This window comes from Drosophila miranda, chromosome XL, assembly GCF_003369915.1.
Source record: "Drosophila miranda strain MSH22 chromosome XL, D.miranda_PacBio2.1, whole genome shotgun sequence".
NCBI lineage: Eukaryota > Metazoa > Arthropoda > Insecta > Diptera > Drosophilidae > Drosophila > Drosophila miranda.
The window spans coordinates 17,912,095-17,937,292 of NC_046673.1; the positions used below are offsets into that span (position 1 = coordinate 17,912,095).

General features: G+C 48.2%; 5 protein-coding genes across 8 annotated transcripts in view; 3 read left to right on the forward strand and 2 right to left on the reverse strand.

The window, feature by feature from the left end:
* The first annotated feature begins 2,544 nt into the window (after positions 1 to 2,544).
* LOC108163746 (mitochondrial ornithine transporter 1) lies at positions 2,545 to 5,530 on the forward strand. 3 transcript variants are annotated; one of them, XM_017299217.2, is made up of 4 exons: positions 2,545 to 3,128; positions 3,192 to 3,638; positions 4,877 to 4,982; positions 5,055 to 5,530. In XM_017299217.2, exons 1-4 carry the CDS (start codon positions 2,567 to 2,569, stop codon positions 5,344 to 5,346), a joined length of 1,407 nt encoding a protein of 468 aa, XP_017154706.2. In that variant the 5' UTR covers positions 2,545 to 2,566; the 3' UTR covers positions 5,347 to 5,530. The 3 variants fall into 3 exon arrangements, with proteins under 3 accessions (XP_017154706.2, XP_033249998.1, XP_033250025.1); XM_033394107.1 differs by lacking the exons at positions 4,877 to 4,982; positions 5,055 to 5,530 and adding an exon at positions 3,779 to 4,870; XM_033394134.1 differs by lacking the exons at positions 4,877 to 4,982; positions 5,055 to 5,530 and adding an exon at positions 3,750 to 3,843.
* LOC108163741 (FAST kinase domain-containing protein 5, mitochondrial) lies at positions 5,423 to 8,134 on the reverse strand. The gene is made up of 2 exons (XM_017299204.1): positions 6,210 to 8,134; positions 5,423 to 5,662 (listed from the first exon to the last, which is right to left on the reverse strand). The coding sequence occupies exons 1-2, from the start codon at positions 8,022 to 8,024 to the stop codon at positions 5,573 to 5,575; spliced, it is 1,905 nt and encodes a 634-aa protein (XP_017154693.1). The 5' UTR covers positions 8,025 to 8,134; the 3' UTR covers positions 5,423 to 5,572.
* Positions 8,135 to 8,784: 650 nt separating this feature from the next.
* On the forward strand, positions 8,785 to 16,941 carry LOC108161083. Its single transcript, XM_017295339.2, has 6 exons — positions 8,785 to 8,938; positions 12,124 to 12,362; positions 12,427 to 15,012; positions 15,082 to 15,423; positions 15,486 to 16,136; positions 16,217 to 16,941. The coding sequence occupies exons 2-6, from the start codon at positions 12,182 to 12,184 to the stop codon at positions 16,639 to 16,641; spliced, it is 4,185 nt and encodes a 1,394-aa protein (XP_017150828.1). The 5' UTR covers positions 8,785 to 8,938; positions 12,124 to 12,181; the 3' UTR covers positions 16,642 to 16,941.
* Positions 16,942 to 17,443: 502 nt separating this feature from the next.
* On the reverse strand, positions 17,444 to 18,079 carry LOC108151777 (GTP-binding protein ypt1). The gene has a single exon (XM_017280624.2). It carries the CDS (start codon positions 18,077 to 18,079, stop codon positions 17,444 to 17,446), a length of 636 nt encoding a protein of 211 aa, XP_017136113.1.
* A 5,252-nt stretch (positions 18,080 to 23,331) lies between these two features.
* LOC108157844 (protein sprint) overlaps positions 23,332 to 25,198 on the forward strand; it is a 110,001-nt gene continuing 108,134 nt past the window's right edge. The window contains exons 1-2 of one of the 2 annotated variants that reach the window (XM_017290066.2): positions 23,332 to 23,441; positions 23,637 to 23,890. The gene's annotated coding sequence lies outside the window, so the exon portion shown is untranslated. Of the gene's footprint in view, positions 23,891 to 25,198 lie in introns of both variants that reach the window. The other variant, XM_017290065.2, reaches the window with a different exon arrangement.

The window sequence follows — 25,198 nt, forward strand, 5'->3', positions numbered from 1 at the left end:
CTCTCTGCTCGGCCCAGGCTAGCTTGACCTTCTCCTCCTGGGAGATGTCTGCTTTACCTTGCAGCCGGCTTTTGATGTTGAGGGCCGCTTTGTATTGCGCTTTGGCCTTCATCCCCTCCTTGGAACGCTTCGGCCCTTCCCTACGCAGGGAGCTGGTGCCTGGTTCCGGCGAGCGGAGAAGGCTCTCTTCATCCGTCCTGCTTAGAGAGAGCAAGCTCTCCAGATCCGTGTCTGTATCGACTACGGCATCTGTGCGGCTCAACTTGCAGGCTACGGAGTGAGTTGTTTTTGTTGTTGTTGTTGTGACAGTAGCTTTACAACTGACCTGGCCTGCTCCCGCCAAGTCTGAGGTGTGACCGCTGGCGACACGCAGAGAGGACTGCTCCTCCCCGTGCCCGCCGGTGGTAGCAGTCACGCTTTCCACCGACGTTTGGGTTGACATCCCAACCCGTGCTTGCTCCTTCTTCGACTCCATAGTTGGCCCGAGGGTCCATACTGGTTAATATTTTTCGGGGGGACCGTTCGTTTTAGGCCTGACCGCCAGGCACCTCTAGCCATGGCCCTGGTTCGGTTCCACCGACTTTGAATCGGGAAGACGCCGGACCATAGCCTTAGCTAGACACTGCATTACCCCGGACAGAGCAAGCGACAGTGCATTACCCTTGTCCGGGGTAATGCAGTGTCCATTGCCCAGCCGGCACCCTCGTGGAGGGTTCAGCTAGAGGATTTTCGCCAGCCTATTAATAATAAAAAAAAAATACAACAAAAAAAAAAAATATACAAAAAAAAAAAAAACGTAACTTGAAAGGCATTTCAATCGATAACAATTGTATTCTGACAGAAGACAGTTTTTCTAGACACCTTATCGGCAACGTAGCAGACACATACAAATATTAGTGCGCATATTATTTCAAAACAAAATTTTCGGTTCCCAAAAATGATTAAGGATTTCGAGTACGAGTACAATCGAAAGCAGAAAGTTTGGGATCCCAACGAAAGACACACACGCGAAGACACACTAACAGAGGGCATTGTGGGCCTAGCTGGCATTGTGGGCGTGACGGCGATTGTGACTGGTTTGGTATCGACGCGTGGAAAGCTGAAATCAGCCGCCTCAAAGGTACGTTCCAATATCGCTAAGATTTTTGGTCGGCCACCAGCCGCACCCAAGCCAGGACCTCGTGCACCACGGCCACTGCTGCGAACCCTGAATCCATTGTGCACCTCTTCATATGACAAAAAGGCCAGCACAGCGTCTGGTAACGAGCCCAAACAGCCATTGAAATTGACTGCAAGCACATTTGATCGACAAGCTCCTGCGGCCGAGGCCGAGGCCGGAGAACAGTTGACTGAAGAAAAAGCAGAAGCAGAAGCTACAAAAGCAACGAATTCGCTACTGGCCCGCTACCTGTACGCATCTGTTGACCAGTATCCAAAGCATCCAATTGATTTGTCGGAAGGTTGTGCTAAAGCTAAGCGAACCACCGCCCTACGGTTCAGGAGTATTGTGGCACCAGAAGAGCAGCCCCTAGCACCCGTAACCGACAGCAGTACCCGCTCAAGTCCGTGTGGCAGCGCCCAACTAGCGTCATTGAAATTAGCTGCAAGCCATTTTGATCGACAAGCTCCTGCACCCGAAGCAGAAGAGACCATAACTGAAGAAGAAGCGGTGGTTGCAAAAGGATCGGATTCGCTACTGAACCGCTACCTGAACGCATCAGTTGGCCAGTATCCAAAGCATCCAATTGATTGGTCGGAAGGTTGTGCTAAAGCTAAGCGAACCACCGCAATACGGCTCGGGAGTATTGAAGCAGAGCAAGCCCCACTTCCAGTGCCCGAAAATAGTATCCCCTTGCCCACGACAGAAGTTGTAAATTTGTTTAAAAAATCGAACTTAGTAGCAGCTGAAATAAGTCGATTGGAAACATCTACGAATTTGGAACAATTTGCTGAGACACAGCGACCAACAGTGACGGCTGAAACGTTGGAGTTAACAGTGCCTGGAACAGTGGAAGTAACAGAAATAAAAAAAGTCACCACTGGAAACGCGGACATAGCAGCTACCTGTGTAAAAGCCGACATAACAGATCCCACTGTAAACGAACATATAACAGCCCCCGCTGTAAAAGCGGGCATAACAGTCCCCACTGTAAACGCCGACATAACAGCGTCCGCTGTAAAAGCAGATATAACAACGGCCGCTGTAAAAGCAGATATAACAGCCCCGCTGTAAAATCAGATATAACAGCTACCGCTGGAAACGCGAAAATAACAGCTACCTCTGAAGAAGCAGACATAACAACTACCGCTGAAAAAGCGAATAAAACAGCTATCGCTGGAAAAGAACACATAACAGAAAGCTCGAAGTTATCAGAGCGCGTTCAATAACAGACAAAGAGAATAAGCAACAGACCAACACAACACCAACACCAACAGCAACAGCCACAGACCGGACACGAACGACAACGATCGGAAGAGCAGCCGATCGTTTCATGATGACGAATTTCAATAAACAGCAATAAAGAGAGAAGAAAGCAACATCCAGCAGCAGAGTAAGAGCACTGTCATGTCAGACAAGAAGAGCACAAGACCGGAAGAGAAACCACAGCGCGAATCATTGTACGTGGGCAGGGGGTCAAGGCAAATCGGTAAGAGAGAAGATCCAACGGAGCCACCAACACCGCTCCCACCCCCGACACCCGAAGAGAAATTCCTGAAGAGAAAAGCACCGCGAGAGCCAAAGCCTGCCCCCAAGAACGATGATGAGCAACCAGCGTCAACGCTGACACGGCCACGAGTTGGCTCCAGCCGAGTGGGCAGCTCCGTGCTGATAGGGGCCCCCGATGAACTGCTCGAGGCATACGAGCAGGCGGTGCTGGAGGCCGAGGCCGAGGCCGAAGCCGAGGAGGAGAGCCAGCAGAGAGAGAACGAGCGTCGTGAATCGCAGCGACGCGGCCGCGTCCGGAAGCTCAGTCCACTCTCGACGCTCGAAGCCGTGCGTGACGGCCTCTTATTCATATTCGGCAAATTCCTAAGACTCGTACGGCGCCTCGACATGCATGGAGGCGGAACCGGGAACAACATCAACTTTGTGGAGGGGCTCATCGACTTCCTGGCGGGCTCTTTGGGTGCGTATACACACGGCGCTGCCGACACAATGGGGCCAATATCAACTCCTCTTGATCTCTTAGGCGGGGCCGCACAGGTGTACGTCTCGCAGCCGCTGGACACTGTCAAGGTGAAGCTGCAGACCTTCCCGGAGGCCTACAAAGGAATGTTCGACTGTTTCGTGAGCACGTATCGAAAGGATGGTATATTCCGGGGCCTCTATGCGGGCTCCCTGCCCGCCGTGGTGGCCAATGTGGCCGAGAATTCGGTGCTCTTTGCCGCCTACGGAGGATGCCAGAAGTTTGTCGCATTCATGGTCAACAAGGAGACAACCAGCCAGCTGACGACCACCCAAAATGCCTGTGCCGGCTCCCTGGCCGCCTGCTTCTCCACGCTCACCCTCTGCCCCACGGAGCTGATCAAATGCAAGCTCCAGGCCCTGCGCGAAATGAAGCACTTCATTGAGCCCAGTCATCCTCAGGATATGCGTACGCCCTGGTCCCTCACGCGGTACATCTGGCGCACGGAAGGTGAGTGCTGGGGCCAGCCCCCACGTACAGCCACACGTCTTTTTGCTGTTGTCCCGCGGCGACACTCGAGTTCAGTTCCCCCGATTAGATTATCTTAGCGTGGCTTTTCAGCAATCAAGCAATTCCTCTCCATAATTCAGCATTATCGCATCGCAATGTGATGTCCGATATGGACAACAAACCCGACACGACACTCCCCTCCACATGGCTCGACGTGATCGCTATGGCGTTGCCAGACAAATCTCTTTGGCGGTTTGTTTTTCAAAATTGTTCTTCACATTCGAAATATTTGAAATTCTTGTCAAAATAATGCTAGCAATTCCATTTGGGGCACAAGAGCACACTGTATCCAAAAAGTTATATTTCCGCCTTTAAGAGAGTTTTTTCAAATCAATTTTCGTTCAGTACAAAGACAATTTCCAAATGGAGACAAAATGTTCCCAAATAGATTCTCAAATGACATACACATCTCATAAAATGATTAAAAAACGGATAGAATGGTAGTGAAAGCTGTTTATAAACTCCCTAACCTTCCAACCGACCTGTGTTCGGAATTAAATCTAGAAAACTGGAAGCGAAAGCCCTTCTCTGTACAATTTTTAGAATCTTATTAGAGTATATTAATGGTAGATTAAAGCTTCCGTATCGCTTCAATCTAATCGAAGCTGAATGGGTTGCTTGTTGTTTTCTGAATAATTTTTCTTAAACAAAAAGAAAAGGCGAAAGAACGCAAAATATTTACTACGCAGCTTTTGTATACAGCGAATTATGAATTACTTGATATTTGATAAGAATATTCTCAGCCTCGTTGGCGGGTTCGGGGCAACAGGGGGAACATGCCACGCATAATGACCTAGCACAAGAGCGAGCGAGAGGAAGATAGGGGAAGTTTGTGGATAATACAAATAGTTGAGAGCGCCCCGCCCCGCCCCAATCAGTTGTCAAGTGGAAAGTTACTGAATCATCTGCTCTCCCTTCCTGCTGGCAGCTGACAGATCAATAGAGGGATTTTGGGGCGGGGGGACGCATGCAACGATTCGGTTTGACTGTTGATTGATGCTCCGTCCTTATCGCGGCCATGTAACGTAGTAATTTCCATAAATAGTGAACGAACGGAATGGCCTTCTCACGTGCCAATCTGTTTCCTTTTCCTCTCTGCTGCCAGTCTCCCATTGCATCAGTTATTTTCCACGCACAGTCCATTAATTGGTTTTAATCTCCTCCACGCGCGCACACAGGCTTGCGCGGCTTCTATCGCGGCTTGAGCTCGACATTCATGCGTGAGATGCCCGGCTATTTCTTCTTCTTTGGCAGCTACGAGGGCACCAGAGAATTTCTGCGCAGGTAAGAGACCAGCAAAACGATACCGGCAACCTGCAACCAGCAACCATTATATTAATTTTTGCATCTCTGCAGGAACAATGAAACCAAGGACGAGATCGGACCATTGCGCACTATGGTGGCCGGGGCCATTGGCGGCGTCTGCCTGTGGACCTCCACGTTTCCCGCCGACGTGATCAAGAGCCGCATCCAGGTGAAGAACCTCAACGCCAGCATGTACGCCGTCGGTCGTGAGATTGTACAACGCGAGGGCGTCCTCGCACTCTATCGCGGCCTGCTGCCCTCCGTTCTCCGCACCATACCGGCCACGGCCACGCTCTTCGTCGTCTACGAGTACACCAAGCGAGCGCTACATGGCACCCTCTAGTGACGCGTGGGCCGCGGGCGGTCTTCGTCGTCGCCGTCGTCATCATTCAACAACTCTGCCATAACTCTGTCACGCATATTTTTTTGTTTCGTTTAGTTAGATAATTTTTAGATATTAGTGGCCTGTCTGTGTACATTATTCAGATATCATATGACTGACTATATATCCAAGCTGTTGTAATCGATATTGATTTTCTGCTGTATGGGTTGCCAATCTGCTCCTGGTCTTAGATTCTGGCCGCCTGGCGTAGACGACGCTTGAGGAAGTCCTGACGATCCGCGGATGTCTCCAGTTCACGCCATTCGTGCCAATAGATCTACGGAAAGCCAATGGGTATTATATGGTATATGTAGATTAAGGGTTGATGGAAGAACATGTACATATATAGAAAATATAAGATCAATTCGATTGGACCAAAGATGTGCAACAGATATGTTGTTCACAGCAGAAATATAATCTTCACTTAAGATCCTAGGTTAGGGATAGGTAGAGGGGGGAGGGCGATCGATGGGAAGGTCAGGATCAAGGGTAAGCCCAGAACAGACAGCTCCACCGTCTTCTTCTCTTCCTCATCGCTACGGCTAAGCCAAAAATCATTGTAGGGGCTACCCATCGGATAACCATGTCCTGTCAGGGAACGTGTGACTGCACTGCACCTTTTTCTGCGGTGATTGCAGTGCTTAGGGGTGCGATTTTTTGTGATATTCGGTCATGTTTGCCCAGTTATGCGACATCGTGGCACTATTGGCCACCTGTTGGCCTTGCATCGGATTACGAAGACTAAATCCGTGATTCTGTAGAATCCCCGTATCTGTATGGCTGCTTTGTAGGGACTTTTTGGAACTTATGTTAGAGCCACTCACCACCACCGGCTGATGGCCCAATTGCTTGAGCTGTTTCAGCTTCATCGCCAGCTGTCCCGTATGCCGGTCCTTGTCCCGTATCACATTGTTCCAGCCGGCAACCACCACGATCACGGTGGCCAGATGCTCATCGTGCTCCCTGTCAGCGCCGAGCAGATGCCGCCTGGTGAGGATCACGCCGCTGTAGTCCTGCGGACAGTCCGCAGCGACGGGGAGTGCACGCTGCTGACGGCGATCATAGCAGAGGACCAGATCACAGCGCTCGTACTGGGGCAGGATGTGCTTGAAGCTGAGGTGCCGGTAGAGGTCGGAAGCCGCGTCCCGGATGTCCACCAGAATGCGATCGGTCTTATTCAGCTTAAAGCGTCCCTCCCGATCGGGTATGTACTGCGTGTAGAGCTTTCCCATCTGCTGGAGCTGCTTTTCGGTGAGTAGGGAGCCCTTGTACACATCTCCGCCCAGCAGACGGGCACATCCATCCAGGTGGAAGTACTCCCGACCGGGCAGGCCGCCGCGGTAGGCATGTTGAAGAAAGCGTGGCTCGAGGGCCACTCCGAGCAGCTCTGCATCGTAGACACCCCGCATGGTGAGGAACTGGAGGCAGTTGCTGAAGCAGCGTGGGTACCGCATGATCTCGTCCAGGCGTTGGCGCATCAGATCGGGCAGCCGCTCGGCGAGGCGCCTTTCCACACCGGACTCACTCTCCAGGTTGAACAGGGCCATGACCAGGCCTATGCGCTCCATGTCCTTGAGGCGGGCCTGGTCCAGCTCCTTCTCGAAACGCTGGAGGATGCGTTCGATGAGCCGGTCATCACAGGTCTGCAGCTCGCAGCCGAGCAGAGCCATGTGGAGGCAGGCCAGCAGGGAGACGCGCTCCACCTGCGGCTCCAGGGCGCGAAGCAGCCGGATCAGCGGCTCCACCTGCGGCAGCTTGCTGCTGTAGCGCAGAACTTTTAACAGGGACACCAGCGTGATGTCCTCCACGGTGTCCAGCTCTCTGGTTAGTCTAGCGAAGAGCTGGTCGAGCAGCTCGGGATTCCGAATCTGCGTCTGGGTCTTAAAGAAGCCCATGGCCATGACGCCCAGCTCCTGGAGCGTCATCTGATCGATACAGCGGGCCAGATTCATCTCAAAGTCGAACATCTCGAAGACGGGGCGCCGCAGCAGATTGCAGAGGAACATGGACTGGACCAGCTGCTCCGGCGGCAGCTTTCGCACCTTGCGGCCCAGTTTCTTGAGGGCCAGCCACACGCACTCCCCGATCCTGGCCAGACCAAGCTGGTACCAGGCATCACTCACCAGCAGCAGCTGCCCCGTGGGCCAACGTTCGATCCTTCGACAGCACTCAATATCCAGTGTGTTCCACAACTCCATGTAGTTTCGTGTCTTGGTCGATTCTGGTGTCGGCAGCTGGCCCAAGGCCCGCAGTGTGTCCAGCAGCTGGTCGTCGGACAGATGGTGCATCTGCTCGCAGTATATGCGGGCAAACGCATCGAACTGTGGTTCACTGATCTGCGTGTCCGTACCCGCACAATGCTGGACGAGGGCCAGGAAGTTCGCGTGCAGAGCGTCGGGACTGAGGTTCCTGTTCGGCTCCAGATAGCCATCCGTGGTGGCCTCCTGCAAGGGGATGTCGGTGGGCCTTAGGATTTGATAGGGTTTCAGGGACTCTGCCAGAATGCTGTGGGCGAACTGATTCTCCTTGTCCGCGAAGATTTTCGCCGGTAAAATCACGGATGTGCGTATGTTACGGTACAGAAGTCGGGGTGCCTGGCGCCCTACACTACGGCAGAGGCAATTGACGCGTGTCCACATGATTCTACACAAATTAATGGCTTCTATTCATTTATCCTGAGCTTTGTTCTTTTAAAGCGCGTTATGAAAATAGGAGGAACAGAAATAGAAGCGAAGGAAAATCAGCTGTTTTTGGAGGAGCTGCCACATCGCTGGAAAGATAATACATTTTTATTCATTCAAAGGAAAACTACAAATCATATAGAGAATGGAAAAAATATTAAATTTTCATAAGCAGCTAAGAGATTACTTTTATATTTCATTGAATTGAATCCACTAAATACTTGATTTAACTATAAATGCTATCGGATTCAACAGATTGATTATGTTAGGGCTGCCACATCACTAGAAAAATATGGTTTAAGCGATTATCTTAGTTTTGACCCAAAAAGAAAAACCTTTTGAAAACAAGACACCTCACACCACCCAATCCACTTTTTCTCCAACTCTTCATCACCAAAAAGCATTTCAAAGCGTTTGAAGCGTTTAATATTTTTTTAAGGCTTCCACTTAGCTAGAAAACGCGTTAGGAAATTCAAAAAGGCGATATCCACAAGCGAAACGACTATCGCTTAGATTCCCTTATTCCTTGATTTTAATCTAAAAACTGGTTGCAAGACGTGAAAGAAAAGTGTAAAGAGGACCAATTTCGCATGATTTCGTTGAAATAAAATTACGTAACAGATCCAAGTCGATATTTTCCAACACTTTAACGATTAAGTGTACGAAATTGGTAAAAATAAATCGGAATGATTGCCAGACTGTTGACGGAAACAGCTGTTTAATATTGTAGTTGTGTGCAGCAGGAGACGCGTCGTTTACCTCGAGCTCAATTTTACAATAATGCTCTCGTTCAGGTAAAACTAAGTTATATTTTCTTTTGTTCGGGCTATCTAGTGGTTACCAGAAAAGATATTCGCTGGCTCATAAATAAGGTAAGTGCTTATAAACAAAACAGTACATACACGCATATGCAGGCCCAGCCCATTTGGCATTTGCAACCGATCCTACAAGGCCTATCTATACCCTCTAGTACCAGGCAACTAGTTCCGCACTGGTGCCGCACTAGCTACCATTCTCACCTCCCTGGTTCCAGATCGATTACCCGCAATGTATTTCAGCGGAGAATTTAATGCATGTCCTAGGGCGGAACCACCCCTGGTTCCCGCTCGATTACCCTTCGATTACCCGTAGCTAGTTGCTCAGGAGGTAGTTCCGAACTAGTTACCAGTAGAAAGCCAGACATACATACATATAATCATGGATTTCCATCAGCTGTTTTTGATTTCCATGCAGTTTCGCATACTAAGTCGCAACAGTGCTCAAAATCACACTTCCACGACTTGGTTTAACGAGTTTTTCCTCAAAAGTCTAGTCCCAAACATTTATACTGGGACTACGGCATGCGTCTTGCCGGAAAAAGAAAGATGAAGAAAGGGCTGATTAATAAAAAACGGGAAAGTATAAAGTGGTGAAAGTGGATGCGTGTAACGTCCAGAAGGAAGCGTTTCCGACCCCATAAAGTATATACAGTATGTACATATGTATATTCTTGATCAGCATCAATGGCGTCTGTCCGTCCCTATGAGCGCCTAGTTTTCAAAGACTATAAGAGCTAGAGCAACGACATTTTGTATCCAGACTTCTGTGATATCGAACTTGCACAAGTGTATTTCAAAACTTCACCCCGCCCCCTTCCGCCCCCACAAAGGATGAAAATCGGTGGCATCCACAATTTTAAAGATACGAAAAAACCAAAAACGCAGAATCGTAGAGAATGACTATTTATTCTAGACTGCAGAGTCTGGACCTGCCCGTATCATTATTATAGCCAGAATGAAGAACACAGTTTCATTTTCTCACGCTCTGTCTCTTTCTAACACACAAGTTTCATGGTCGGCTTTGCCTATCGCTAAAAGTGAGCGACTAGATCTCAGAGACTATAAAAGCTAGAGCAATTAAATTTAGTATCCCCACTCCTGTGATATCGAACCAGCACAAGTGTATTTTAAAATTTCGCCCCACCCCCTTCCGCCCCCACAAAGGATGAAAATCGGTGGCATCCACAATTTTAAAGATACGAAAAAACCAAAAACGCAGAATCGTAGAGAATGACTATTTCTTCTAGACTGCAGAGTCTGGACCTGCCCGTATCATTATTATAGCCAGAATGAAGAACACAGTTTCATTTTCTCACGCTCTGTCTCTTTCTAACACACAAGTTTCATGGTCGGCTTTGCCTATCGCTAAAAGTGAGCGACTAGATCTCAGAGACTATAAAAGCTAGAGCAATTAAATTTAGTATCCCCACTCCTGTGATATCGAACCAGCACAAGTGTATTTTAAAATTTCGCCCCACCCCCTTCTGCCCCCGCAAAAGACGAAAATCTGTGGCATCTACAATTTTGAAGATACGGGAAAATTAAAAATGCACAATCATAGAGAATGACCACATTGCCATTGTTATTGTAACCAAAAGGGACAAATCAATTTGCAGTAGCTACGCAGCGACCGATGACACGTTCTGACTGATTTTCTGTCTCTCTCGCACGCACTCTTTGTCGTGTCGTCAAAGCGCCGTCTGGCGGAAGAGAGCCATACTGACTATGTATCGGGTATAAATGTAGAGTTGCGGTCGCAGCAGCAACTCACATCGTTCCCCCTCGTTTTTTTGTATTTCCCTTTTTTCAATTCTCACGCCAACACCACCCTTTTTATCTCGCTCCCTTCCGTCAGATCTCGCACACTGCACGAAGAATAGCGTGAGTGTGTGCGTCGCCACTGCAATTTAGTTTGTTCCGTCTGGCTATAATAATGATCCGATCTGATCCAGACTCGTCAATCTGGTAGATATGGTCATTCTCTATGATTCTGCGTTTTTGCTTTTCTCGACTCGGTTATTTATGCTGATGAAGAATATATGTATATACTTAATGGGGTCGGAAACGCTTCCTTCTGGACGTTACACACATCGACTTTCACCACAAATGTAAAATATATCCCTATACTTTTCGAGTAACGGGTATAATAAAACAACCGCGACTCCGTTGTTCGTCAATGCTTCGGACAATGCTAAGTCCGTCCCAGAATTCAACAACAATATACACAGTCTTTGTCGAGCTGCAGAAAAGAATTGACTTTCGGTCCGAAAACGCAAAGGTCCCAAGAATCCGGTCCAAGGTTGGATCCGGTCTTAATGCCCTTCTCACATTAGACTTTTCTAACTTACTAGCTGAAAGAACAGTAGCAGCCTTATGGGAAAATCATGCAGTGAGAACGAGAGAAACATATGCATCAGCATTTCTTTCCAGTTGAGCTGGGAGCAGCGATGCGGCAGAGATTATAAATTGTTCCCCTTTTAGATACAATTTTTCCGACTTACTGGCTGCGTCCCTGCATCATCCCTGATACGATCGAAGCTTTAAGCGTAAAAATAGTATGCCCCTTAATCTTATTACATGCTGGATTTTTGGCTTATACCGATATGACTTGTCCGGTCTTCAATTTCTGGCCCAAGCTTTTTCGAGACCTTGACTAGAAATCAAGTTCGCCACAACGATAAATTTTTGCTAGTGTTTGTGGTGTGTTGGGTCACCAACAGGAACAGCTGATTCCAATAATATCGTTTCTTTGCTGCTGCGCTGCCACCCAGATCGACTAAGAATCCAGTCCCAGAACCCCCAAATTAGGTATGCAAAAAAAATCAAATTTAGTTTAGTTTTTACTAAATTGAATTTCGATTCAACTAATTAACCCATCTCTCTTGAAATAATTGTATTTGTTGGGACTGGCTAAAGCATACATATATTTCTCTCGCTCACACTGCATGATTTTCCTATACCATTTTTGTCTGTTGTCACTGCCTTGCATTGAAATGTAGCGCAGAAGCAGGTGACTGAAGCAGATGTTTTTCTGCCAGGCGGTGCTGCCAGACCGCTTGAATAAGTAGAATATCGATTAATTTATGTACATATATCGATATATGTATATTGCTCTGCTGTGCATGCCCCAAGCGAGAAATTTCAATGCTAGCGATGGGCGATTGTTGTTGTTCCGTTGATGGAAATTCGCTTAAATCAAAATTAATGAATTAAATTCTGACCGACTATACACTTTTTAGAAAGAGATTTCGTTAGTGTTGAAATGCTGCTGCCAAAACACGTCTCTGTCTTTTGCCCATGCCCTTGACAGCGACTGCCAATGCGCCATCGGAACGGATTCGGGTTAAAATGCCAAAGAGATCTGCGGCTATTCCCAAGCGTCGGACGCGAGGAGCGATGAACCAGCCAGTGCTTGGGACAAGCGATCGCATCGATTTGAAACCGGAAGAGGAACAGGATAATATTCTCAGTATGGACGGTAAACGCAATGAAAACGGTTAGTTAGCAAGCAGCTATTAAAGCCGCTCTTCCGTCTCTTGCAGGAGACGAATTTGCCGATCTGACGGGGTATGACTATGTGATGAGTCTCGACTCGAGTCCAGATGGCAGCTGCGTGGAAGTTAGCTGCATCACCATCGACCCCACCACTAACGCGACAGCCACGGCAGCTGGTACCTCGTCCAGGGACACCACTACCACTTGCAGAAAACGACTAGAGAGATTTTTGGAGCAGCGACAGCTGATCAAGGCGGTGCGCAAACGACGAGTCCTCTATGATAGCAAGAGTGCGCGCTTCCAGGACAGGGACTTCAAGAATGATGTGTGGCGTAGCATTGCCAGACGCCTATCCATGGAGGTGGAAGACTGCGTTGATATGTGGACCGAGCTGCGCTTCAAATTCCAGTGCCATAAGCGTGACATGTACAACTATAAGCGGAAAATTGTCCAGCGTCGTCCGCCCGGCAGCCGCCCCTTTATGTTGCACGAGGAGGAGATGCTGTTCCTGTACCCGCACGTGACCAGCGATCCGTTGCAGCGGAAGCAGAGCGTAGCCGAGTCTGTCAGCGCTCCAGAGACTGAGTGCGCTGTTTTGCCGGTGGATACCGCACAGCCAGTGACCATTATCGATTTGGATCTGGACGGAGACAGTTACCGGATAACGCGCGATATACGTCAGCTAATCCGTGCCGTAAAGTCCTATCCCCAACTGTACGATACGGCCCATTCCAGCTATAACGATTACCGCCATCGCGGCCTCATCTGGGGCGCCATATCCAATGAGCTGCGGGAAAAGGCCACCAAACTGATGAAATCCTGGCTCGTGCTGCAGACGCGCTACGAGTGGGAGGTGAACCAAGGCCCTGACGAAGCCTCCGAGCTGATGAAATTGATGATTTTCTTAATACCACACGTGCCCCAGATGAAAGATTCGGTGTACAAGACTTCTCAGTACCTGGCAACCGCCTGGCACGATCCCATCGAGCAGTTTCGCAGTGTGATGTCTCTGATCAATATGCTGAAGAGCAATCCAGAGCTGGTCCAGCTCACCGATGAGTATTTGCACCACAAGGCAAAGCCGGTGGCATATCACGAGCTCTGGCAGAAGGTCGCTTACCAGGTGGTGAGCACACCCCAAAGCTGTGAGGTCACCTGGCTGGTGTTGCGCTCCTTTCACAGCGAACTGGTTGAGATGCGGCTGGCCGGCTATAAGCTGCAGGATAAATGGTTCTTCGAGAGTACCATCACCACGATATACAGGACGGTTGTGGAGCGCGCCGTGAACCGCGAGGGCCAGAAGAAGAACATTGGCCTCGATCCGAATATGCGATCGCCCATGGCCACTGTTGCCCTGCTGGACAGTATGACGGACGATACACAAAAATCACAAAAGCCAGCACCACGTATGCCGCTGGCTATTGTCTATCCGTCCGCTGCTGTAAAAGCCGTCTTTCATACTCCAACCCAAACCATTGGCTCCAGTAGCAGCAGCAGCAGCAGCACCACCACTAAAACCCCTACAAACCTAAGCATCAGCTCAGTCAGCAGCAGTAGCAGCAGCAGCAGCAGCAGCAGCAGCACCACCACCACTAAAACCCCTACAAACCTAAGCATCAGCTCAGTCAGCAGCAGTAGCAGCAGCAGCAGCAGCAGCACCACCACTAAAACCCCTACAAACCTAAGCATCAGCTTAGTCAGCAGCAGTATCAGCAGCAGCAGCAGCAGCAGCGCCATCACCACCACCAGCACCACCACAATGGCCACAGCCTCTATAGCCACAAGTTCAGTGAGCACTTCCTGCCCCCCAAGCACCGGGAATGATGGCTTGAAGTGCATGAACGTCTCGAAAACGAGGGTGTCCATTCCGTCGGTTAAGATGCCACCAAGGACTGTACCGGCTGTACAGGATGGGAGTCCAGGGCCTAAAGTACTTGTGGTTCGTTGCAGTCTGCCGATGCCGTCTCAAGCACCCGGATATGGGATACGACCTGGACCTGCTCCTCCTGCTTCCCCTGCTCCTGCTCCTCCTGCTTCCCCTGCTCCTGCTCCTGCTCCTGCTCCTGCTCCTCCTGCTTCCCCTGCTCCTGCTCCTTCTCCTGCTGCTGCTCCTCCTCCTGCTGCCATTAGCTTACCATTAACAAATCCGGCTGATGTTGCCGGTCCAGCAAAAAATGGAAAAAGTACAGGTACCCTGACAGCGACGACATCGATTAGTCCAAAAAAAGAAGCAGCAGCTTCAAGCGGAGCCTTGAAAAGAAAGCGACCGTTGACCAGTGGCAATTACAGCAGCAGCATCGATAGTATTGGCAGCCAGTCCTCGGCCAGCGAAAACGAAACGGAAACCGCATCGGAGTCGAATGATGTGCAATTGCCGGCAATAGCAAACACCCGGCTGCAAATGCAGATCATTAGCAACATTAAAGTGGAGTTTGTGGAGGATTCGGTAGATGGCCACTCGCTGAATATTTATGGCGGGGCCCTGACCAACCGCTACACACTGAATATGGCGCGTGTGGGCGCACTTATTCGAGAGGTGATGGGAATACCGATCCTGCACAGCAGCCATCCGAAGTTGGCGAACAAGAAATCCGAATTTTGGGGCAGTGTGGCCAGGAAATTCTCCATGCCAGGTATACCTTTTGACCTTTTGACCTTTGAGTCCATGCAGTCACGGCACTTTTCCATTATCATTTTTCTAGCCGATGCCTGTCGCGCCATTTGGAAATTCCTGAGCGAAAACATCAGCCTGTTCCCGGTGATCGCGCCCATGCCGAAGCTGATGGGCTCCCACAAGGGCTACAACAAGAATTGGGAGAAATCCGATCGCCTATTCAGAAAATTCGAAGAGGTTGCCCGCAAGAATGAATGGCGTAAGGTCAAGGACCAGCTGCCCCTACTCATGATGCACTTCCGCATGTACGAGCATCTGTACTTGGACATGCGTAGGCCGCGGCCCGGCGAGACGCCTCAGCCGCCACGCGAATACACCCAAGAGGAGCGCGACGATGTATGGCGGGTGGCCAAGACAAGGTTTCCCCAGAGTAAGTGGGATTTTCTGTGCCCCTCTATTCTTTGAGAAAAATAACATATTTGTGCCCTTCAGTCAATCATCAGGAAGTCTGGTCCACATTTAAGTATGCCTTTCGCAATTACATGGACGACCTGGAGATAGGCATTGAGAATCCATGGCCACGCCTGTGGTGGACGGCTTTCGATCAGCTCAGATTCCTTGTGAATGTACGCTATCATCCGCTGGAGCCGTACTACTATATAATCCACAACAAGATCAGGGAGGAGGTGAAGCGTTGCAGTATTTATGAAAAGATGATAGCACAGCCCTTGCAGTCCAAGTTTTCGGCGCACATTGACTGGGAGACATTGCCCTGGGATACCGAAGAGGCCAAGCGTTTGCTGACGGGTAAACTGAGAGTGGAAAAAGTCTTGCCCGAAAATTCTGCTCCAGCTCCAGCTGCGCCTCCTGGTTCACCCCGGTCGCTTCTTCTTCCTCGTCCGACTCCCAAAGTATTTGACGACACGACAATGCCTGATGTTAAAATCAATGGGCTGCAGCAGTTGGCCACGGCAGTCCATACTTCGCCAAAATTGAAACGTGTAACGGAGCGACACCTGCCGATGATATCAGCCTTTGAGGTGACCAGTACTCTGCGGCGATGTCCCAACACCTACCGCCAAGCCACCACCTTCGAGAAGCGCACTGCCTGGATGCAAGCCTCCACAGAACTGAATGCCACAGGTATGTAAACGCAATTGAGACCCCACAAAATGTCAAACTACATATACTACATCCGCCCTCCCCCCCTTCAACCTTTGCAGTGACTGATTGCCGCTTGAGCTTTCAGCACGCGCTACGCGAATCGCTTATCCTGAAAATCACTGATCCACACAAGCAGTGCCAGATGGGGCAGAACTATTATCGCCACATGAATGAGATCTACAAGGAGGTGAAGCCACCGACACAGCCCGTCAGTGCCGGTCAGCTGTTGGTGCGAACGCCCCAGCAGCTCAACCAGACACTGGCCGAACCACCCCCACAGGATAAGCAGTTGACGAAACGCTTCTTGCCCGAAATATCGCTGAACAGCTGCAGTCCCCGTCTGACGCTCAAGAACTGGTCCTATGCCGTTGTTAGTTTCAGTCCTGAAAGCCAGTCAAAGCTGATACAAAGACTGTCCACTATGTTTGCCAAACATGCGCAGGCATCGAAAGAGGCGAAAGCCAGAAGCGAATCCAGCAAATAAAATATTCATCATGTTTATGTTATTGCTACAGTATAGCAATTTATCTATAAGTTCTATGTTCTATGAAGTTATCAAAATTTATATTTATTTATAAGATGTACGTACATTTATCGCCAACCATAATCCGCCTTTAGTGCACTTTAAAAAACCTCCATTATCTGTAAAAAGATTTAAAGCAATATCTTTACTTTTAGCTCAAACGGCATCAGAGATTTCTATAGTTTATATCCAAAAATTTCAAAAAGCGAGCAATAATAAAGCTTTGTTGAACAAACCATCGAATAATCATGTATACATATACATAAATTGAGTACTTAATGAGTAGGCTATTAACAAGACCATTTTAATTCAATTTCAAAGAAATTTGTTTTTAATTCTGTATTTTTGTTCTTTGTCTGTTGTTTATAAACAATTGTTTTTGGGACACCCTAGCTCTAGGAACTAACAAACAATTTTGATAGCCACCCTGTCCCACCTTGTTGGGACACCCTAACTCTGGTTATGGTAATAAAATAGTTCGACATAGTTTCTGTTCGTTTAATGATAGTTTTCCCACCGCCCTGCCGCCCCCGTCATGTCGATGGTGCCGCCCACTTTTATGGGCATCCACGAGGACATCAAAGTAAGCCCCCCACAAATTGGGAGCTAGGACAACGGCCATATGATGTGTGATTGAAGGGATGATTGTCCTGCGCTGGCGCTAAGCGCAGGATCAACTGTAATTCGAATTTAATTGGATGCAGAAAAACGATGTGTAGTGGAAAATACAAGCAACGCAAAGCAAGGAAATTTGATTGGGTTTTCACCAACAGCAACCGCCGTTGTTGGTGTTCTTTGGGCCCGCCGAACCAGCCAGGCGGATACTGCCAGTGTCCTGGAGGACCTGCTCCGGGTCTGGCTTCAGGTAAACCGTGTAGGTGTTAGAGCATTTGGCCTTGTAGATTTCGTATATCTTCAGCGACAGAGTGGCAAAGATTTGGTCAACATTGACGCCGCTTCTGGCGGAGGCCTCACAGAAGGCGAGTCCCTTGCCGTCGGCAAAGGTTATTCCCTCCAATTGGCTGATCTTGCGGCTCTCCAGGTCTTCGCACTTGTTGCCCACGAGGACAATGCTCACGTCCTGCTTGCCGAACGTTTCGATCTCGTCCAGCCAGCCTGGCAAGCTCTTGAAGCTGGATGGATTTGTGGCGTCGTAGACCAACAGAATGCCGTGCACCTCCCGGTAGTAGGAGGGCAGCAGCGGACGGAAGCGCTTCTCCCCGGAGGCATCCCAGATGAGCAGCTGCACAACCTCGCCGGCCACCTCAATGTAGTGTATCCCCAACTCCACGCCCACGGAGCTGTGGTAGTTGGCCGTGAAGCGTCCGCCCATGAAGCGCTGCAGCAGGCTGGTCTTGCCCACGCCTGAATCCCCCAACAAGAGTAGCTTGAAGTGCATCTTGAAATCGGCCCTCGTATCCACAAAGGAGTTCCAGTCTTAGATTTCAGTTCAGGCACCGGAACGTTCGCAAGAGCTCAGACGAAAGGGAACGCTCGAAATGTACTGAAGTGAGAATCGGAGCTGGTGTCGAATGTCCGGAAAAATGTATGTCAAACGTAACATGGATTCATGATTATCTTACATCTATCTAAAGGTGTCTCTAGCATAGAATATTAATGAACCAAAGGACGGTTTAATAGTATGGGCCTCGATCCGAAGTTTCGCTCTACATTTCAGATCTTGTGGCTTTTATTTTTAGGGCCTCTTTCCGGGCAACAACGAAGGCGTATACCCAGGTATTAATCTTCAGGTCTGTCTGCATACTCGATACGATACTCGAAGACTATAGGGGGGTATGTTAGATGTGGCCTGTGTAAAACCCAGCAGGAAGCGCTGCCGACCCCATAAAGTAGGTACATATATAATTTCTCGATCAGCATCAATAGTCGAGTCGATATAGCCATGTGGGTCTGTCCGTCTTGCCTGACGCCTAGTTCTCAGGGAGGGCAGACTCGACTAGAGCCCAGTCCCCTTCCGAAGGATTAAGCTACAATAAAACCGAAAACTTATAATCAGACAAAATGACAAGAAACTGGATCAGATCGGATCATTATTATAGCCAGAAGGAACAAATCAATTTGCAATGATTACCCACGCGCTTACTTCACTCTCTCTCTCTCTCACACACTCTTCCTCGTGCAGTGTGCGCCGTCTGGCGGAGGGGAGCGAGGTAGCAAACTGACTGAGTATCGGGTATGTAAACGTTCCGGCTCGCTGTATTTTGAATGAATCCAAGCATATCCGACAAGCATATTACATAAACATAAATTAGGACGGCACTTGTCAACATTTAAGTATTTAAATTACTAATATTTAGTGCTCACAATTCAAATTGAACTTGTGTACTATGTATTTATCATTTAATCTCTAACTATTTGGTATTATAATTCGAAATTATTTGTAAAATGTGGCCCTCCTTCGCCTCTATAAATCGCTCGACTCGAATGTGAAAATTCTGCTTGATTTTATCGGATATCGGATGGTTTTCCCTACAAAATACTAGACTCCCAAGAGTGTACCTCTAGAATGGAGAAGTCTTGAAAGGTCTTGAAAGTCTTCCCCTCGGGATCCGCCGAAATACTAGTTAAAGGGCATTAAGGGCCGTTAGCCTAACGTAACACAGATATGTACTTGTAGCCAACTGTTTCCTGTAAATGTCCATAAAGATTAACATTAAACGGCCAGTGGGGGCGGGGCCGGGGCCGGGGGCTGAGGCGAGGTCGAAAGTTCAAAATGCTCCAGGACCCCGCGGACTGCCGTCATAATCATTGCCGCATCTGATGGCGATGGCAATAACGTTTGCTCTGGGTGATTAACGCAATTAAACAGGTGCTCAAAATGATGTTTCCAGTGGATTAGCCTAGCCCCCCCTTGTACGAGCTGTACGGGAGGAGGCTTAGCGTCGGGAGTCGAGTCCGAACGACTTGGGGGATGGGATTGGTGGCGGGAGGATGAGGGATGGCAATGTCTACGTCCGCTAATAAGGGACACATTAGCAACATGCGCCACACGTTCGCATTATTTCTGGGCAGAAGAATGGGTGGTTTCGGTGGCTCTCGGTTGGTGGAATGGTGGATGATGGAGTGGATGGTGGTTGGATGGGGATGACGTTAAAATTCCATTAGCATCAAACTGGATGCTGGAGCTTGACCTGGAACGACGGCCCGTCTTGATGCTGGATGGATGGATGGATGGTTGGATGGTTGGGCACCGTAATGGTTGCTCAGGTGTTCGTGGGTATCTGTAGCCGCTGTGGAGGTTCCATTGTTGACTACTCTGTCCCTTGCACTTGTGCAATTGCCTCCAAATGGTTCACATGACCTCTCCGCACACCGCATACCACGTAATGAGGCACTTGCTCGGAGGGATTTACAATTTCAGTTGTTGTAAGACGCTTTCAAAGTGGGTAAACGGATGGATACCCTGGATAGCCTTACTGGAGACCTTTTTTATATCGAAAGTTTCAGGATCAACTTACAGATGTATCTCTCATCATCCTCTAGAACTGCTCCAGATTGCAGCCCTGGAAATCAATGTATTTCCTTACACTTTACGCGTATATTCGGCACCAAGTAGTCCATTTTAATGAACATATATTTATTTTTTTATACTCAGACCTAATTTAGCTTCCATTTTGCTTGATCCAGCGCCAGCGTTCAACCAGCCGAGGGGGGCTTCCGCACGACTCGCAACAACTAACGCTTTAGCTCAATCCTCCTTCATTTCGCTCCTTCATTTTTCTTTTACGATGCCACTTTTCTCTGAGTGTATGCACATACACTCCGTATTCTGATCGACTGCTGGACCATCAACTTTTGAGCCCAGACTCAGCTTCTGCTACCCTGTAACATAGCTGCTGAGATGGCTGGAGGGAGGCTCATTCAGCGACTACAAAAACTGCTAATTGAAGAGTTTTTTTGTTGCGGCCTGGAGTTGTTTTTTTGTGCGTTTCATTTGTTATTCCCATGTTTTATTGTTAAGAAACACAAAGCATAAAAACAAAAACCAAAAAACCCAACAAACAATAAAAACGCAAACTATTTAATGACAGAAACCCACACAAACGGCCCAGAATCGGATTCAGAATGGGTCTCAGAGTCTCAGCATAGTTCAATGGATTGCTACTGGGACACAGACCAGAAACAAGTACGTATCAAAGGCGTATAAATGTCGAGGAATACGACCATAAGATACCCATTATGCCTGTACTTTGATGGTGAAGTGAAAGTGGAATAGAAAGAACCTTTTGGATCGTAATTCTCCATGGAATTGGGTTTCGTTTTTGACTCAAACTGAGCCAAAAAGCCTGTACTTGTAAAACTACTAACCTTCAAACATTGGCTAAACCTTTCTTTACTTTTTTTTCATAGATGGAGACTAAGAATCGGATATCTTGATGTTGAGGAACGTGTGCCGCGACGCAAAACATTCCGATTGGCTTTGGCTGGATAAATATAATAATAATCATATAATGAGAGAACTGTATCTCCAATTTTCTCCGATTTGGGTTGACAGCAAGAGAGAGTGCCAGAGAGAGATCCGCATCCCGACAGCAGATTAGTGTGGAATTCTCTCCACTGTTGAATGAGGGCATACCTTTCTACCACTACAGGGTATTCAGCACAATAAAAAGAGAACACGCCCCGCTTTCGGGGACGAGTAAAAAGTAAACAGAAAAGCCATTAACGGTTGCAGCAACAAAAGCTCTTATTGTTGCTGTTGTTGGTGGTTTTTTATATTGGAATTGTCGCTGGAATTGTGCATGGAAAAAACAATTACAATTTCGCAAAAACAAAGATAATTTGCGAATGAGATCGACGACACGATACAAAGGCAAGAGGAAGAGGGTAAAAGGAAGCCCTTGAGAGAGGGAGAGGAGCCCTGGAACGATCAGCTGGAAAAGCAAAAGTTAGAGCGGGAATGACCGCCTCACCTTATTCAAATACGCCTTGGGGAACAGAGCAAAACAGGGTGATCCGCGAATCGGTTATCCTGAATCGGTAATGGACTGTGGCCCTGGTACTCCTAAGCGGTTAGAGGGAGCACCATCCCTCGCTCTCGCTCTCTCCCAGCGAGACGCTATGTATTATAGGAAAATTCTTTCTCATATTACCCCTGGAATGTCCCAAAGTAGTTCCAAAAGTCTCAAATGGTTGGGTTACCTTCGCGTTCAAAATATTCTGTAGATCACTTTTGGTACATTTAATTTCAATACAATCATCGATAACCTTCCGCATTCGAAGCCAATCAAAAGTATTATTGAGGTCAATGCCAGAAAGCCGAGCACGTTGCATCAACCCAAAAATATGTCAGTGCAAAGTGTCAACAGTTATCGGCGTACGGCCTGAAGTGCTGACCCCCCAAAATCGGTGGCAATTGGGCAGGGGCTGCCTGGGCCTGACCCGACGCACTGACCCAGTAAACGTGCGTAATCCACAAAAAAAACAGAAACCCACGAAATGCAAGAAAAAGAGAGAAAAATCAAAACAAATCTGGTTTCCGACGTGACTTGTTTATTACGCCTAACGAACTTTCTATGGGAAGGGCCGCCACTTGGCACTTGGATAATTTTGGGTACTGCATCCCAGTATTCAGAGTACCGGCCAGACACATACAATAGATATTGATGAAAGCAAATAACAGCTTCCGCCGGCCTCTTCTTCCTATGGAAACAACAATCCAAATTCGGATCTATGGCTTGGTGGGAGATGCCTACAGACATCGACATTCTAAGAAATAGAATCCTTAGGTAGGCCCTCTGTTTCCACCGATTATAACAGATTCCAGGGGTGAGTACTAGTCTAAAGTCATAAAAAACAAGAAGTATGCAGCTTTTTCTCATACTTACATCCCATTCTTGTAGAAATACTCCATTTGGAAGACTGGAAGTATCTGAAAAACAGTTTTGAAAGCTGTAAGGCGCGGCACTACTATTTCCATGAACACTACTGTATGGTCAGGTCAACGAAGAGCTTCTTCTAGTATTGTTAATGAACATCGAAATCTTAGAAGGCATAGTATCGTATTGATCAATTTCTGCGGAATACTTCACTGAATTTCCTCTGCCTAGAAAAATCTGCTCAGAACATTTCACTTTCAACAGATTTTCCCTTGTGTACTTCATAACTCTGGAACCACAGTGCGCCAATCGGTTCGTACTCATCCCGTAATGCTGCCTGGCTGATTTGATATCCTTCCAGAAGGTATTACTATTATGGGGAGATGTTTGGCCTGCATCTTCGATTCCATAAGACATGCCGGGAGCAGTCTTTCACAATTAGAATCACATCATAGAATCACATCATGCCACTATGTGGCAATGGATCTCTGCAAGGGTATCAAAAGCTTCGCCCTTTGAGGCTCGTTTCGCTCACTTGTTGTTGCTGCTATTATCGCACACACTGCCGCTGCTGCTGCTGCTGCTCTGTCTCGGTTCTTCGTTTTGTCTGCGCTTCGTTTCGTTACTTTTGCTTTGCCGTTTCGGGCTTCAGTTCGAGTTCGCACTCGGAGTAGCTGCGCCGCGCCGTGGACCGTCGTTTTTGTCGTTGTCGTGTTGTCGTCACTGACGCAGCCGCAGTCGTTGCCTATCTCAGTCGCTGCGCCGCCGCGCCGCTCCGCGCCGCTCCGCGCCGCTCCGCGCCGGCCGAAAGAAACCGAAACCGAAACGGTCATTATTAATTCGTACGTAGTCGCCGTCGCAGTCGCAGTCGCAGTCATAGTCGCGATCGCCGTTTTGCGGTTGCGGTCGCAGTCGCCTGTCGTATGTAGTTTTCCCTCTCCATCCCATAAGAACCGTTGCAGGCAGGCCGGCGTTTCGTAGTTTGTCGCAGAAGAAGATTTTCCCCCGCGTCGGTCGCGCTTAATTAAATACTCTTATTTTTTTTCTCCCCCCCTGATTATTTTGTGTTGTGTTGTTCCGACAACCCAATTATATATAGCTTTAATTGTTTAATAGCAGCAGCAGCAGCAACAACAGCAACACAAAGAGCAAAACGAAGTAAAGTTAAGTGCGAAAAGTAAAGTAAAGTGAAGTTTCAGTGAGTGAGTGTGAGTGCGCGAAACAATTGGAGCCGCCCCTGCCCCCACAATCCGATCGCCCAGAGGGCTACTGTCCTGTCTAGTACCTGGTGCCGCCTCTATCGGCAAGTTCAAGTTCAAAGAGGGCAGAGAGGAGAGAAGAGGATAGCCACAGGCAGAGCTTCTTTACCGGTAAGCATACACTCAAATTGACAGCGCCCACAACTCTACGTGAGTGGGCTGGCCGACTGGCCGTCTCCTCTTTCATTCTCTGTCCCGTCCCGTCTTTGGATGGCGCTCTCTCTCTCTCTCCCTCTCTCTGGTATGCGTGCGTGTGTGCGTCTCTGTTGCTGTCTCTTTTACTTTTTGCGTGCATTGCACCTTTTTGGGCCGTATTCCCTTTTGTGTCGTCTTTCGCTTTCAATGCATTTTGACACTGGGAATATGGCTAATCGTTCTGGCATTTTGCATTCTCCGCGGCCGTCACCTCTACCGCTACACCGCCCTGCGCACATTCCTTCCACCGTTGTCACATCCTACTCTCCCTCTGCCCCAGCACTCTCTGACATGGATTCGCATGCGCCCGCACCTGATGATAAAACACCAACAATGGTTTTGGCGTACCATCCCGACTAGAGGATGCCCTGTGATCTGAAATTATGGAGAGTACCTCCACCAGTTCTCAAACATCTGTGGTTTTCACATGTGGTAGTCGAAAACAGTACACCCCTGAGATCCCACAAGTGCTGGGTATCCCCAAACATTGCTACGGATTGCCGCTAATCAGCCACTGCCATCTCTCTCTCTCTCTCTGTCATTCTCTCTTTGTCTCGCCTGGTTTGGGAGTACCTACCCTCTACTACTGGGCTCTGCTTATCTCCCCGAATTTGCCGAATCGAAAGAGTCCAAATTACTCGAGATGCTCCTCTACAAACCCGATGACTGCCCCGTCTGATAAGTCCATAAGTACCTACATATGTGTGCGTGCGTGTGCTTACCGCCATTAGTTCTGTGCGATATGGTCTTTCTCATGCAATTTTCTGTTGTCATAGTACTTCTTTCCTATTATCTCTAGCCTTATCAATGGGTTGCGCTCGTTCCCCTGCAGGTAGCAGCCGTACATTCTGGTTCTGTGTTTAGTCCCGATAGCGATCGTGGCCGCTAACTAATGACCACAAGACATTTGTTTACACACAGATATTTATGTACATGTGCAATCTTTTGTGGTTTTCTGGGATCCATTCTGGGATTTCTGCAAACTCTGCTCAAAGCTTAAACAAATCTGTACAAAGAAATCTCTCATAAGACCCAATATATACGACATATATTTGGATAAGATATTAAACATAAAATTAAGTCTCAGCACAGTGAATCATTGCGATTTTTTTACGAAAAATAATTGTTTGTCATAAATTCCACATTTTTCTATTAGATTAAAATATTTTTAAAGGCTTAATTTGAAGGCATTATTTTTGTAAAATTTTTTTAAACGATAAAAAG

Excerpts from the sequence above, each read along its gene's own strand:
- LOC108151777 (XM_017280624.2), bottom strand. The coding sequence starts at position 18,079 with ATGCACTTCAAGCTACTCTTGTTGGGGGATTCAGGCGTGGGCAAGACC.
- LOC108163741 (XM_017299204.1), bottom strand. The coding sequence starts at position 8,024 with ATGTGGACACGCGTCAATTGCCTCTGCCGTAGTGTAGGGCGCCAGGCA. Across the intron at positions 5,663-6,209 it reads TGGGCCATCAGCCGGTGGTG|ATCTATTGGCACGAATGGCG; the intron begins GTGAGTGGCTCT and ends GGCTTTCCGTAG.
- LOC108163746 (XM_017299217.2), top strand. The coding sequence starts at position 2,567 with ATGTCAGACAAGAAGAGCACAAGACCGGAAGAGAAACCACAGCGCGAA. Across the intron at positions 3,129-3,191 it reads CTTCCTGGCGGGCTCTTTGG|GCGGGGCCGCACAGGTGTAC; the intron begins GTGCGTATACAC and ends TTGATCTCTTAG. Across the intron at positions 3,639-4,876 it reads GTACATCTGGCGCACGGAAG|GCTTGCGCGGCTTCTATCGC; the intron begins GTGAGTGCTGGG and ends GCGCGCACACAG.
- LOC108161083 (XM_017295339.2), top strand. The coding sequence starts at position 12,182 with ATGCCCTTGACAGCGACTGCCAATGCGCCATCGGAACGGATTCGGGTT. Across the intron at positions 15,013-15,081 it reads CAGGAAATTCTCCATGCCAG|CCGATGCCTGTCGCGCCATT; the intron begins GTATACCTTTTG and ends TCATTTTTCTAG. Across the intron at positions 15,424-15,485 it reads CAAGACAAGGTTTCCCCAGA|TCAATCATCAGGAAGTCTGG; the intron begins GTAAGTGGGATT and ends TGTGCCCTTCAG.